The sequence below is a fragment of the Oncorhynchus keta genome, chromosome 4, assembly GCF_023373465.1.
Source record: "Oncorhynchus keta strain PuntledgeMale-10-30-2019 chromosome 4, Oket_V2, whole genome shotgun sequence".
NCBI classification, from domain to species: Eukaryota; Metazoa; Chordata; class Actinopteri; order Salmoniformes; family Salmonidae; genus Oncorhynchus; species Oncorhynchus keta.
The window spans coordinates 29,775,187-29,790,986 of NC_068424.1; the positions used below are offsets into that span (position 1 = coordinate 29,775,187).

The following is a 15,800-nucleotide window of genomic DNA, read 5'->3' on the forward strand; positions in this document are numbered from 1 at the left end:
TGCAGTATCTGTTTCTAATTGCTGGCTGTGTAGTGGGGCTAAAATCACTGGTTGGTGAATGTTGATGTTGCTGGGTGAAAGCTGGTTGGTTAGTTGGGTTGAAAATAAACAAAGGGATTGGTTGGTGAGTGTTGGATGGTGAGTGGGAGAACAGGGATGAGGGAAAGCTTTAAGTGGAGGTGAGAGGTCATCCTGATAGGAAACCCGGGGCCTGATTTAATTACGTGGTCAGTAGCTTACTGGTGTGTTAGTGTATTAGCATGTTTTTTCCAGGATCTATTCATCAACTAAATCAGAGGTAACAACTAGCAAGCCATATGCCTCAAATGGAGCAGGGGAAAAAATCAAATCAGGTGGAGAGCCAAAATGGCGGCCGCTGTATAAGGTCTGATTACTGGAGGACTAGAGGGGAGAAAAGGGGGGTCCTGGGGCAGAGGCAGCAGGGAAAGCCAAAGGGAGGGCTGGGGCCTGGGAGCTCAGCATGCAGGCAATACCTGGATGTCGTATACGGGTTTGGAAGAAGGAATGGCAGCAAACTGTCGGTAGTCAAACTTCTTTTCCGACAGGGACTAGAAGGACAGCAGAAAGGAATGAGGAAGAGGTCAGGAAAGAGGGAGAGAGTGAAGGAGGGACAGGGAAAGTGAAGGAGAGAGAGGAGGCAGCAGGTGGTGGATGGATGACTCATACTACAGTCCAGTGTGGCTTATGGAGGGAGAGGGATGTGATTGGCTGTGGTGATGATCCTGGCATTTGATTGGCTGTAGTGATGATTGTGTAGAATGGTGGAGAAAAATGTCAATGTGCCTTAAAGCCCATTAACAATAACTTTTCTGTCTACAAATAAACACACTTGATGGTGGAACACCTCTCACCGGAACAGCTACTTAAAAAGATAAGGAAGGCAAAAGTTAGACTGTTATTCTCAGTTAAAATGAGCTCTGGCTGTCCAAGCAACAAGACCCTAGATTGAAATAGGTCAGTAGAGACATCTCTACGAACACAAAAAGCAGAAGACTCAATCCTTACCAGTCTGCCTGGTGACGTCACTCCTCTGGGACTGAAATCTGTACAAGACAGAAAAACGAGGTGGGTTAGGACACTATTAGTCTGAATCCAGTCAATGATTGAAGCGCTGCGGTATCGAGTGAGAGTCTGTGTCCCAAACGGCACCCTATCCCCTATATAGCGCACCATAAGACTCTTGTCAAAAGCAGGGTGCCATTTGAGATACAGACATTGAGTGAGAGTGAATTAATGTAGGGGCTGAGCTGTGTGACAATACATGAGACAGCCACTGACGTACCTTCCAGAGGGGTAGGGGATGGCGTGGGGGCGGGCGAGGGTGACTCGGCCAGCTGGTCTAGCGTGCCACGCTTCTTTCCCTCCCGAGACTTAGCGATGACCATCTGAGCCTTCAGAGCATCCTGCTCCAGAGACTTCATCCTGTTGGAGAGAGAGAGAGGACACCATCAGATAGAGAGAGGGACAGGAGAGAGGGAGAGTGAGGGAGAGCGAGAGGATACTAAGGCACGGTGCTCTAATGGAGTGGCGAGGACAATCAGACAACACCAGCTGTTGGGTGCTCCTTGTCCTGGCCTGCTGTGGCTCACTCAACACAGAAACGCTTGTTATTAAGACTACAGTATCAAGACTAGCATGGCAGACAGCATCCAGGAGAAGGACTACCTAGACAGGCCCCCAGCTCACAGACTGCTGCAGCCACACTGTTAGTACGACAAAAGATGGAGTAAAACCAAGAGACGAGCGAGAGAGACCGAGAGAAAGAGAGAGAGATTGAGACGTAGAACTTAACAAAGTAAGAGACAAAGCTAGCGACTGAGCGAATGGACGCAGCCAGCCAGGACGTGCAGAAGCAGTGACGTCAAAAGCAGTCGGTGAAAAGCAGTTAGAGGCACAGTCGTATTGAGTACACTTGCTTGGACCCCTAAAACTCAACAACCCCCCCCCCAAACCATGGCACCCCACAGCAGCACAACCCCCACATGGGTGTGTGGGCCTGGGCCAGTGGGTGAGGTGAGCAGACCTGAGCTGGGAGGCAGCGGAGGAAGCGGCAGCGTTTTGGGGCTGAGGGGGCGGCACGGTGCCCTGAGACGCCCTCACTCGCGACTGGTAGAGCCTCTTAGCCAGGTCCTGCTCATACTGCCTAACATCCTCCTCTAGGCCATAGGGCCTGCTCCCGCAACGAGGTGGGGGGGAGAGGGGGAGGAGGACAGGAATACGCACAGAGGGACGGGCGGATAGGGGACACAGAGAGAAGAAAAAAAGCAGAGATGGGAGATAAAACATTGAAACGAATAGGAGAGAGTGTGTCAGGGGAAAACCAATGAGACCAGTCTAGCAGAGATGAAAACAGTGAGAGGGAGGAGATCAGAAGTAGATAGAATCTCTGACAATTCCATGAGGAAAAGATGAGAAGAAACATCTGACAAAAGCAAAGACAGTAGAAACACAGAAAAAGAGCTTGGGAAGGAAAATAGCAATATTGGCCCCTACTGTTTTCTACTTGGCTCAGTACTTAAATCAATATATTCTATGTCCTTTTTTGTTCACACATATTCAAAATGTCCTTTTGTGAGTGTGTGATTGTGTAAGCGTGTGTGTGTGTGTGTGTGTGTGTGTGTGTGTGTGTGTACCTTGCTGCCCTCCACATGGCTCTCTTCTCAGCCTCCAGAGCCCGTTTCTCGGCGGGGGACAGGTCCTTGTCTCCGGACGGGACCAGCTCTGGACTCTGCATCCTCAGCCGCTCCTGTTGCCTCCGCTCTGCCTTGGCCGTCCGGATGGGAGCCCCCGACTCTCCAGGGTACACTGGGATCAGACTGGAGGAGGGGGTGGAACACACAATGTCAAAACACACTGCTCTCACACACACACACACACACACACACTTCAGGAGACTCGGTAGTGTCACACAAGTTCGGAAGATGCGTCCCACTACAGAGACTATGATGCCGATAATCAACACACGCAAGGATATGGCTTAAAATCCAGGAAGTGTTAGGTTGTCTTTACCCAGTCATGGAGTTGGGCCGCTGCTGATCCAACCTGAAGCTCTCCTCTAAGGAATTCCTCTGGGAGTCTCCTTTACCATCAACTGACGAAGGCCTATTGGCACAACCATAAATAAGGGAAGATTAATATGCTGAATTTAAAATAAAACTCCACAATATAATCTCCCATTAATCCAAACAAACATCTGAAAATTATAATGAGCAATCAATTCATCTTGATTTAAAGTTAATTTCCTAACAAGAGAATAGGCTGTACCCTGAGCTGCCACAGTAGCTAGGGGCGTGGCGCTGTAGCTGGGGGGCGTGGCGCTGTAGCTGGGGGGCGTGTTGTAGTGCCTGGGGGGCATGGCCACAGGCTCCACCTTGTACTCCACCCCGTCCAGCAACACCTTGCCCGTGGCCTTCAACACTCCCATCTGCGTCACCAGGTCGTCGTCCTCCTCATCATCGTCATCCATCAGGTACTCCCGCGCCCGCTGCTCGAATCTCCTCTCTGGTTTGGTGGTGGTGCAGAATGAGTTCCATTAGGATGAGATTCATCAAAGTCTCAGTGTTTCCCCCAACAAGTACACATTGTTTGCTGTAGCCATGAACAAGCACACCTGATTCAACTTATCAACAAGCCCTGGAGTTGAAACAGGTGGATTTATCAGGGGCAACATAAATGTGTGATGTTGCGGGTAGTCAAGGACTGGTGTTGGGGAAACACTGGTCCATCTGACCAAAATGAGTTAGATCAACTTTCCCCAAATTCCCAGGTTTTCCAAACCCCCCCGCCTCAAAAAAATCTAAAATTCCCAGAATCATGAAGAAATAAGCAACTAATTAAGTATCCTCCAATACAGGATTTCTGGACACGTATACCCTATAAACCCTATAATTATTATATATTTTTTAAATTGTCAATTTAACCTTTATTTTACTAGGCAAGTCAGTTAAGAACAAATTCTTATTTACAATGGCGGCTTAGGACAACTGCCTTGTTCAGGGGCAGAGCGACAGATTTTTACCTTGTCAGCTCGGGGATTCGATCTAGCAACCTTCCGGTTACTGCCCCAATGCTCTACCCACTAGGCTACCTGCCGCCCCTAGAAGTGGGTGAAGGGTATTATTTGGCTGGCTGACAAACCTTCCTCCTCCCTCATCTTCTTCAGGTCATCTGCTCCCACCAGGGACACGCGGCCTTTGGGCTTGCTGTCGGGCGTCTGCTGCTTCATGTCGATCTCAAAGTACTTCTGTCTGTCCCTGAAGGAGCGCTGCTCTGGGCTGTCTCTGCCCCCAGGAGATGGAGTCTGTAGGGGATAGGAGGGTTAGGATGGAGGCAGAGCAACAGTCCTCAAACATCACCCACACCGCCCTCTGGAGTGGCCACGGGGACCAAAGACGACATCATTTAGGGTTTGACGTGCAGAACCAAGTGCTAAATGTGAACACATGCAAGATCCCACAGCAATTATTCCCACAGCAATTATTTCCAAACATGCAGATTTGAGATACACCACCATTTTGAACTGAGAATAATCAGTTTTGAAGATGAAGTTTTTACAGTACATTCAGCACAGTATTCATTGATTGTCAAGCAGTAGGTGGGAAAAAGATCAATTAGGCAGTTGAATCACAACCCAACACCACTAGCTACGATTCATTCTGAGAAGGATGATTGATTGACAGGATCCTACCTCTGGCATTAAATGTAGCACCGGCACCCCATCTCTATGTAAGTAACAGTGATATAGACACTGCCATCACCACCAAAGCGAAGGGGACCGCAGCTTGATCTGAGCCCGATTACGGGTACGCACGGCGGGGGGGGGTACCTTTACGACCATGTCCATTGAGGCTCTGGAGAGGCGTGGCACTGCTGCCAGACTCATATAGTCCCGACGGTCAGAGGAGAGGGAGGGTCGGGGAGAGACGTGGGCTGCCAGACCTCCACCTAGTCCTCCGTCCCCCTCTACCTCATCCTCAAACACCTCATTGTTCAGCTCAGGCTGAAAGAGCCACAGAAGTCGTCACGTGACCGGACTGTCAGCCCAACGGGACATGACTAACCGCCAATGTCACTTTAATACAGGTTTTTATCTGCACTTCTTGGAACACATTCCGACCTGTGTTGCCATTCGAACTCATTCGACATCACACAGACAACACAAAAACACACTGGTCATTAACGCTGTACCTACAACATGTATTGTAATTTGGTACCAAGGCTCACCTCTAGAGAAGGAGAAGGCAGGTTGGAGTGGATGTTGTTCCTCTGGCCATACAGGTCCTGTTGGTGGACGCAGAAGAGAGTGTGTAAGAGGGAAGCAGCCATTGGAACGGCCCAGTCATCACACAGTGAAGAGGCACAAACGTAGAAATACAATCATAGATTCTATTTCTATGGACACAAAGCAGACAAGGTGATGAGGATGGTTGAGATGGGATTCAAAATGGATGGGACTTCTCAGCACAGGAGCTACAGGCGGCTGATGACGGAAAGGTTGTTTTCAGAGGGTGAATTGTGAACAGCAGCACCGGGACGACAGAGCTGCCGCTGTGTACATTTCAACACAGTACGGACCACAGTTACAGGCCCAAACTGGGGGTGGGGGGACACACAACCAAACGGTGAAGACGATCACCACAGCATGCTTGTTGGGACCCAGGGGGTGCATGGGCGGGGCAACCTGCCTACCTGCAGCGGCGGTTCCAGCATGGCCAGCGAGTGAGGCACGGCGGCAAACGCCTTGTATGCCTGCTTGGGGTTCAGGGAGAACTCATCGATTGTGTCAGGGGAGGGGGCACGAGGCTGCAGCTGGGGGGGGGGGTTCAGGAGGCAAGAGAGGGAGGTCCATGAAGTGGGAGGAGCCATAGGGAAGGAGGAGGAGACAGAACAAGACAAGGAGAGGGACTATGAGATAAAACAGCCAAGCTGAAGAAGAAAGTGGAAGAACAGGTAGGTGGGAGACAGACCATGACATGAGGGGGATGTTTCGAGAGACAGTAGGGCTGGGCGGATGAGGATGTGCCTGCCTTGTTGAAGCTATGGCACTCAGGTAATATGCACAACTCGGCAGCGATAATAACCTTATATACAGGAAACTGGGAGATGGTTGAGATTCAACCCATAGCTTACTAAAAGCTGAGGGTTGATGCCGTGGGGTTTAGCCCAATCACCAGATGGATTGAAACAAACATTCCAGAACTCCCCTGTGTGCAATTGGTTGTCTCTGGCTACAGTCGCAGCGAGTTAGGCTGAGAATGCAGGTCCACTTTCACAGAGCTTGTCTTCAACAACAGTGCTATTACTTTGAGTTCCTGTGTGCGAATGAATGCAGGGACAGGGACCCAATTCAAACTCTTTGGTAAGTAGCTTCCGAAATAGTATGAAATCATGTTGACATGTTTTTTGGTCAAATAGCATTCGTGACACTGCTGTGAGTCAGTGAGGCACCGGTTTATGAGACGGCAGAACTTGGTAAGGGGTTGGGGGGGTCTCACCCTCACCCTACGTGGTGGTGAGGGGTCTTACAGAGGTCTGGGAGTTGATGGGAGAGGGGCCATGCTGGAAGGGGTTGGGACTGCTGTGCCCGTCTCTGCTGTGCCCGTCCGGAGTGCCTGGCGAGGTGCTTGGTCGCCCGCCACCACGAGAGAGTGGCTGGATGGAACCCGGCCTCGTCTGGAAGGGAAAACCACAACAAAAATGTTAACATCTTCAATATAGTCTCAACAGTGCGAAAGGACTAGAAATGCTTAATGTCAATGAAAGTCAATGAGAGCACAGATCTTGCCCCCCCCTATACGTGCTAGTTTGAAGGTCAATACCTCATAGGGACTCAATGGCGAGTTATTCTTGGCAGGCAGTGCAGTGGGGGGGAAATGAATGCTTGCCTGAAAGAAAACATAGCAGAATGCATGGAGCTGACACGATGGCTTACATGACAAGTCACACACCCCGATGCTAGCATTTCAACATAGGGTGAAGTTGCCCTTAGATGCTGATCGTGGTCGTTTAATCGTTTGCCATTTTGTCCACTAATGGTTCGGGTTAGGATTGGGGAAGGGGAAGCTGATCCTAGATCTTTACCTAGAGGATATTTCACCCTGGCGCTTTCAAGATGCAGGCATGGCGAAGAACATGGTTCTCACACAAACATACATGCAGAATGGAAACGCTTTCGCCACTACTACCCTGACGATGGAAAATTAACTCTCGCTCTGAATTCTGGAACACATCTGTTCTGAAACTGAACAACCTGCAGTAGCTCAGAACACATGCCAATACTTGGTAAACATATTTCAACATTGTTTTCACTGCAAAGCTCAGGGTTCCTTACACATTCCAGCCAAGCTAGAATTAAAAAAAGGCACAGGTTTCGGGTAGGGTCCTGAACAGGGAGAGAATCTGAGTCTCCAAAAACAGAGCGCGCATCCCAAACTGCACCCTATTCCCTATGGGCCCTAGTAAAAAGCAGTGCACTATAAAAAAAGCCAATAGGGCACCATTTGGGGTTTCAACCAGTCGAATACTGCATGAAGCAGAGAAAGCATCAGTAATACGTGGCTATGGCAAGCTCAGCAGTCACACGTGTAGTATAGCTCTGCTGTAGTACAGCTCATTAAAAACAGCTGACACAATGGCAAAAGGATCAGACTCTACTAGTGGTAGTCTATGGAAGCGGAGCGGACAAAGCCAGGCCAGAGCAGACCACTTACGAAGCGGGTCTCCCTGCCTGCACACAGGGAACTGGTGGAGGAATGAGCACTGGGCTAGGGAGGGAAGGAGGGAGGAAGAGGGTGAACCAGCAGGTAGGGTACCACAATGCTATCTACCCTGTTCTCTGAAGTGACTTATGGGAAAACATAAATAGGTGCTATGAAAGCGGAGGTGTCAATGAGAGGATTTGTTGAGGGTGGGGTGGACTTACCGGTTGTGTGCTAGGCGAGTAGGGGGCATCTCTAATGGGACTGTCTGTCCTGGGGTGCTCAGTGGAGGGTGCCTAGACACCACACAGCGAGAGACAGAGAGAGATTTAGCAGCTGTCCCAGCTTTTACCTATTTTACTTTCCTGCTTGTTGTGGAACACTTAAGACCAGGATTTCTGGACAACAGTGGGACTTCTGGGAAAGCCACCAGATTGTTGCAACCCTATTGGTGCAGTAAATACTAGCAGACACTTCTCATATCAGTCAACAAGCAGCTACCGCTGGGCACCATGCACTTTAGCATGTGTCTCTACTGTACCATGGTTACCGTTCCTTTCAAACTCATACTTGAGATGTTTAGGATTGAGGCTCGAGTTCCTCCTCGCAGCTGTTGAGTGGACATTCCTACCAGTCCAGGACTTCCAGCGGGAACGTTGTCACTGCAGAGTCCCTGCTGCTCTCTGCACTCCCACACTCATTCATAGCAGGACATTTCTCCATCTCAATTCCAACAGTCACATGCTCAATTGCTCATGGTTATTTTCAATGGGTTAGTGAAGGAGACATCCATCAAAACAGGTGACTTTACACATCTCGGTCATTCAAGTCATCTTGGCTGGTTGGTGATTAGCAAGGAGGTCATACAATAGCACGCGTGTATCCTTGACTACAGGGAGAAACGCCACGAAAATAAGTCGGATCAGTTTATTACCCTAATGGTTAAGTTACAATGGAAAACTCAAAAACACATCTCATAAACTCTTATCTGAAACATTTCTATTGGTGCGCAGAGACAAAGGGAAGAGCTACTCCTACACTGTGCCACACACCATGCTGGCTAGAACCCACACACGCAGGCAGGCCGGCCGCTTGCCTTGCTGAACAACCAGGGCTGCAACTTGCCGCCGCTCCCGTAGCCCATGGGAGGCCCTGATAGGATACACTCCGAGGGGGGGCGGCCCTTTCCCTTGCGATTGGCCACCAGGAAGGGGTTCTCGCTGAAGTTAATTGGCTGGGAGTCCACCAGAATCTCCTCCTCTTCATCTTCACCGGTAGGCGGGGCTTCCTGTCTAGCTGCTTCTTGATTGAAGGAGGTGATGGCAGGACTGGGAGAGTGCTGGGACATGTAGAGGTGCTCGGCCTCTGTGATCATAGTGGGGCAGGACTGAGGCAGAGCATGGGGGTCCACGTGGTAGAGGGAGGTGGAGGGCTGCCCCAGGCCAAAGCCCAGGGGCTCTAAGGGGGCAGAACATTGGGTCTGTAGGGGGGCCTCCATGAAGGCAGTCACACAGACAGAGGGAGCGAACTGAGGAGGAGCCAGGGAGAGAGAGAGAGCGCGAGAGAGAGAGAGAGAGAGAGAGAGAGAGAGAGCGAGAGAGAGAGAGAGAGAGAGAGCGAGAGGGATAAAGGCACAGGAAAATAGAAATCAGAACAGAGAAGGATACAGATAAAACACAGAAAGGGGGAGGGAAAGAGGGAACTGAGGAAGAGAAAGAGACCGATAAATAAAGAAGTGAGGGAAATACAGAGAAGGTGGAAATACAGAACAGAAGGTAAAGTCCAAGCTAGATAAGAGATGGAGACTGGTGGAGACAGATGGGATAACAGATATGGGGAGCAGTGTTGTGTAAAATGCTAAAATAGACACGCAGCCAATCTCAGAGTTCGACCCACTTGACACTCTGGCAGGCCAGATATCAGAGCCATCAAACACAAAACCCATGTGTGACCAGCACATAGTGCTACCGCCATCCTCAGAAAACAGGCCTTACGACACATCCACAGCCTAGTCAGCGTCCAAAATACAGCTGCAAAATTTCAGTAACTTTGCCAAAAGTCCCCAGGTATTCCGGAAAACCCGGATTTCCTGCTTATTCCCTTCTGATTTTGGGAATTTTCCAAACGGAATATCTGGAATAATGTTCAGCCTTACACACATCTCAAATGCCTACCGTCCAGGTCGTGCGCAAAACATCTCTAATGCAGAAGGGCTTTCAGTGTATAAGGGAGGCGCACAGCCCATGTGACAGTTAATTTCATCTGGGGAGAAGGAGAGGAGTTTCTTGATTCCCGTTATACCAGAAGATAAAGGGTTATCTAGCCTTCTTGTTACGCTCACATTAACACTGGAGCAGCCTTCCCTGCCACCGTCTTCAATAAACCAAAACGCCACCAGTACAGTTGGACAGAATACACATAGGCTCCAGTTTACTCCTTACATTACGAATCAGGCCTCAATACACTCCACATACAGGACAACAGAGCTCATTACAGAAGCAGACCACGATGCCGGGTTTCATGCGTAACTAGATACAAAACCGCACACAACTGTGGATTAAGGTCCTTGGATTAAACAAATCTTCTTTAACCAGAACGTGGCGTCACAGAGTGTGCTCCACAGCCAACACAGGTTTCGATCAACTCAAAATGTAATGTGCAAAATATGCCAAATGGCTTAAAGTCGGACGAGGCTTAGTTACTTCAGAACGAGATAGTCACGTGCATTCCACGACAATGGCCTTGACATGTCGTGACAATCCAAATGGCGTCACTAAGAATACATGCAGTCTTGAATTGACACATTGTCTTGGCGGACATGCCGGTAAAAATGCCGCCTATAGTATTGGAGGTCAGTGGGGTCACCCCGCTGGGGTGGAATGTGAACACGTACCCTTTTGGCACAGGCTCAGAAGACAGCTGGGGGGGGACCAACATGCCAACTAACGTTACCCAGCCGCCCTGGGAAAGGCTGGAGCCAAGTAAGGTTAATTACGAGACAATCCTGTTTACCGCATCATTTTAATGCCAAGAAGCACTAATCTTCTGAAGAACAGCTGCAGAACACACACATATGTATATATATTTAGCGTTCGCAGAAAAGCCCCATGGCTTAGTAAAATATGGCATAAAGAGAAAATAAATATCTAACTCAAATAGCTCGAAATACAATAACCACATCCCTACAATAAACTAAGCAAGGGGGGAAAAAAAGAGCAATTTCGTCAAACTATAGCCTTGCCTATTCATTTATCTATGCAGACTCTAAAACAGTGACCGGCCTGAGACGGCCAAAGTCAGCACCTTGTCAGCTCATAAATCCTTAAGTCATTCACATCGTTAGCAAAATGGCTGCCGTTCACACATGGAGCTGGAACACAGAACTGACAGAAAGACGGTCCAGAGAGCATCTCAATGTACGAAGGAATAGACCAAGGAAGGAAACGCACAAGAAATGAGAAAGAGAGGATGACAAAGAGAGAAAGACACAAAGTAGAGCACAGTCGACCCGCAGTCTGTCTGGCACTGTCCCTATACTCACTGTGGGCTGGAGGGACCAGGGGTGTCGTAGCTTCACTCAGACCAAACTCTTCCAGGGACACTGACTGAATGACCGAGAACCCACGTTGGGACACTCTCCCTCCCTCTTTTGTCCGCACCCCTCCGACTCCAATCTCAGCCAGGTTTAAAATAACCCCGAGCAGAGTCTGGGTGGTGTTGGGGGCAGCTGTCCCCCTCCCCCAAATTAACCCAGAGACTCCAGTGCTTTTTACTGTACCAGCTACCAACCATTTTGGCAGCATAATTTCCCTCCATCCCAGCAGATGATGTACATTCCTGTGCAGCCTTTAGTTTTTCTTTGTGTACTCACTCTTCCATTCGCCTCTGGCTTTTTCTTCTTCTTTAGGCGATGTCTTTATGCCAAGGTGGACGCACCATTAGCACAACCTGCAGTGCAACAGTCTCCATTAACAATACAAATGGATCCCGTTTTGGGATGCAGTTCCTCATCATCACGTCACAGAATTGAACGGAATGGTTAGGTTGCATTGTAGACGCTGTCGATTCTTTGGGCCTGGCGTACGCTAGACAGGACGCCCAAGACGTTGGCGAGAAACGCAGGAGTCAAAGTTGTGAACATGGAGGGGGGGGCAGTTTCAACATTCTCCCCCTGGCCTCCAGAGGCACCTGCTTGGCCTCTGGTCACAGAGTTTCCTGGGAAGATAAACAGGGCAGATTCCACAGGGAGGTCTATTCTGGTCGCAATGGGGCCATTTCCAAGATAGTCAGCAAACAAGTCCAGGCATTTCAACCCAGGCATTTCACAGCCTTAGTCAGGAATCACAGGCTATATAAGAGTTACCTCATCATTTCCCCGTAATTAACAAAATGGGGGTTGCGTTTACCCACCAAGTAAAATCCTTAAATTGTTAACTTCAACTTACCCTGTTGACCTTCTGCAGAGCGGTGGTGGGCAGTGCAGCCAGCGTCCGGTAGTCCAGATTCAGAGGTCCAGTGCCCAGGTTCTGAGGGAACAGAAGGTTGAGTGTCAGGCCTACTAGGGGGGCGGACGGACGACCAACACTTCCTGTCACACTACTCTCATGTGTCACTCAGTAACTGACCAAAGCTACTTCGTCATTACATAAATATGTATTGAAGCAAAAGTTTCCAGAACATTCCAATCCAAATATTATAGTAAATTCTTCCGGACTGGAGATGTCCCCTCTCTGGTAGGGAGATGGTTGGTTGAGCTGAGGACTCGGAGGCCCAGGGGATATCGGTCTCACCTCGGTCTCCTCTTCTAGCAGGCGAGTAGCCTCCTCACGCTCCAAGCGCATACGCTCCTTCATCGAGAAAAGGGGGAGGTGTAGAGGAGGAGGACACCCAGCCACACACACACACGTAATTATAGAGAATGAGGGTGAAATGAGTGAAGGTGGGATGAGTGGAGATGGTGTACGGACGACCCAGACACATTGTGGGGGTAAGGAGAAAGGGAGTGGGGGTAAGAAAGAAGATAAAATGAGAGAAAGGATAGAACCCACACACATTAGAAAAGTGCTCCGTTTATTTGCCACAGTAGCAGAAAAAGCATGCGAGGGGGGACTTGGCTACGTAGTCTCACTCACCACCTCTTCTCTCTCCCACTGGGACGTCTCTCGCGCCATCTCCACCTCCTAGGAAATACATTTTTAGGTCAAACTGTTTCATATTAACGGGCATCCAATCTGTTATGCGTTTGAGGAAACATACGCTCCCTATTTTGTTAATCACTTTGCACTAGCACCTTGTGTTATTCTCTGGAGCGTGGATTTAAATGTAGTATATTTTTGCATCTCTGCCTCCTTAGTTTTACCTGGTCATGGCTTGTGCACCGACCACCATCCATTGTAGCCTGAGAGCAGAACCTCACACCTGCTTTCTGCGTCATATTATTCTCACCTTCTGTAGGATGTCCATCTCCTCGGGACTCAGGTCTCGGTCTATAGAGGAGATGCTCTCCATGCTGTTCTTACGCACGATGCCCGCCGCAAACGGGTTGGCAATGATGCCCGGCGACGCCTGTGAAGACGCACAATAAACACAGCGTCCATTTTGAATCCGACTCTGCAACTAAGGGTCATTAACAACCTGGAATGGAGGTCAGTTTCCCTTACCTCTATGGCGGCAGCGTTGCCTGGGTCGAAGCCGTCACACACCAGCATGAACAGGGTGTCTCCCACGGCGCGGAGCACGCGCACGGCCTCCGTGTGGGTCATGCCCAGCAGGCTGTGGTTGCTCACCTCCAGGATCCGCATGCCCACCAGCAGACGGCCGTCTCTGGCCGCTGCACCACTGGAGCTCACCTACAGCGGGCAATGCAGGGGTGGGGGGGAATAAGGCAATACCACTAATGGGAAAACCATCTATATTGGGGTAGTGGTTGACCCGGTGAGAAAGACAAGACGTAATGCCTAAAGGTACCTTGGATATGAAGATGCCCTCATCGGTGGCGTCGAAAGGGTTGCCAGCGTGGCCTTTGGCACCGCCACGTATGCTGATGCCCAGCTTCTCTCCAGTCTGCTTCTGGATCACTATCTCCTGTATAGGGACACATAGATCAGGATATGGGACTGTGTGTGTGTGTGAAGGGGACAGAAGGTGTGTGTGTGTGTGTGTGTGTGTGTGTGTGTGTGTGTGTGTGTGTGTGTGTGTGTGTAGGCCTATTTCCGTGTACATGTGTGTTTACGAGACGTCACCTGCATCCCCGGCGGTGAGGGGTCCCTGCGCACCAGCATGCGGATCTCCTGTTTGTTAGAGAGCAGGGCTTTAACAGCCTCCTGGTGGGTGGCGTGGCGCAGGTCGATGGTGTTCACCTCCAGTATCCTGTCCCCGACCCGCAGCCCACTCTGACACGCCAAGCCATGTGGGATCACCTAGCACAGGCAGACAGAGGGTGAGCTACACAAACCAGGAAACATGGGAGCAGGGAAAATATATGAGAGAAGAGCGAGCGAGCCACCTTCGAGATGAAGACACCAGGCTCGCTGACGCCGAACGGGTGACTGGCATGGTCGCTGCCACCCACGATGCTCAGTCCCAGAGGGCCGCCCGCCTTCACCAACATCACTTCCTGTCAGGAGACGAAGTGAAGCGACTAACGTAAACAGTGTTGTCCATAAACTTTTATTTCAGGGACTTTGACAGAGGCACCAGAAATACAGCATCTGGAGCAAAACATCAGAGCAGACAAATACCAAATACACATTTCAATTCAAAACCTTACACAGAGACCCCCCTATTTGACAAGACCACAAACCATCTATGGAACTACCATATCTACTTGTAAATGAGACAAGACACAGGCCTAAGCTCTTAGTCAATGGAACAGACTCCACTTCTTGGTATTATTCACTCAGTGAATAATACAGCATTTCACTGGGCCCCACTAAAACATCCTAGCATACTGTATTTAACTTAGGTTAGGACTAAGTCTTCGTACCGTGCGCCATCGTCTCTGGTGCTGGAGAGCAGTTGAGATAAAGGCCAAATGAGAAGGCATTAAAACTGGAATAAATCTGAAGGTCCTTCGTGGTAACTAACCGCCACCCTCACCACACTGTACCATCTTCCCTCTCTCCCCCAGTCTCACCTCGATGGGGTACTCGTCCTGCAGCGGCCGGCTCAGGTGGGTCCCGTGGGGCGAGTCGTCGTTGCCCTCCTCCTGATCGGGCGAGTCGGAGGGCTCTGGGGGCGGGGGGGAGTGGGCGCGGGCGCGGGACAGGCCCGGGGAGCCCCCTGCGGTGCCCGGCTCGGCCTGGTCGCGCTCCACCAGGAGGGCGATGGTGGGGGAGGTGCCGGTAAGCAGCGCTACTGCCTGGTCATGCCTGGCCTCTGTCATGTCTACACCATTGATCTGAATCCAACGGCACAACCAATGAGGGCGGGAATCAGTAGGCTGACTGACCAACCACAGTGTGAGACACTCAGGACTGGAGGCTCGGTGAGGGCGGACAGCCATGTGTTCAGACTCATGTCATTACAGAGTAGACGAACATCACATTGCCAAAAAGCTGCAAATCATCACTCAATATAGTACATTGAGATGTTCCGTACCAAAGAAAGCCTGAGTGTTTGAGGGCATGTGTGTGTGTGAGAACGGAAGACACCAGGAGCCAACACCCATACAGCGGAAGGGAGAGAGGGAGGAGCAGAGGACAGAGAGGGAGGAGCAGAGGACAGAGAGGGAGGAGCAGAGGACAGAGAGGGAGGAGCAGAAGAGAGAGAGGGAGGAGCAGAAGAGAGAGAGGGAGGAGCAGAAGAGAGAGAGGGAGGAGCAGAAGAGAGAGAGGGAGGAGCAGAAGAGAGAGAGGGAGGAGCAGAAGAGAGAGAGGGAGGAGCAGAAGAGAGAGAGGGAGGAGCAGAAGAGAGAGAGGGAGGAGCAGAAGAGAGAGAGGGAGGAGCAGAAGAGAGAGAGGGAGGAGCAGAGGAGAGAGAGGGAGGAGCAGAGGAGAGAGGGAGGAGCAGAGGGAAAGCTAGCAGAGAGGAGCTTCTCCTGGGAGCTACAGTAGGAGAAACCCTTTCGCCAATATTCCAAAT

The 15,800-nt window shown here is 50.3% G+C and overlaps 1 protein-coding gene across 1 annotated transcript in view; it reads right to left on the reverse strand.

Moving 5' to 3' along the window:
- Positions 1-15,800, reverse strand: part of LOC118372988 (protein scribble homolog) — a 99,643-nt gene that overhangs the window by 5,094 nt on the left and 78,749 nt on the right. Inside the window, 22 exon segments of the mRNA XM_035759149.2 lie at positions 1,027-1,064; positions 1,304-1,443; positions 2,655-2,837; positions 3,031-3,123; positions 3,286-3,308; positions 3,311-3,522; positions 4,159-4,321; positions 5,245-5,301; positions 6,547-6,693; positions 6,840-6,905; positions 7,731-7,784; positions 7,943-8,014; positions 8,815-9,246; positions 12,164-12,244; positions 12,509-12,565; positions 12,851-12,898; positions 13,164-13,283; positions 13,379-13,567; positions 13,686-13,802; positions 13,961-14,137; positions 14,224-14,334; positions 14,854-15,117. Of these exon segments, the coding sequence (XP_035615042.2) occupies positions 1,027-1,064; positions 1,304-1,443; positions 2,655-2,837; positions 3,031-3,123; positions 3,286-3,308; positions 3,311-3,522; positions 4,159-4,321; positions 5,245-5,301; positions 6,547-6,693; positions 6,840-6,905; positions 7,731-7,784; positions 7,943-8,014; positions 8,815-9,246; positions 12,164-12,244; positions 12,509-12,565; positions 12,851-12,898; positions 13,164-13,283; positions 13,379-13,567; positions 13,686-13,802; positions 13,961-14,137; positions 14,224-14,334; positions 14,854-15,117 (2,844 nt within the window).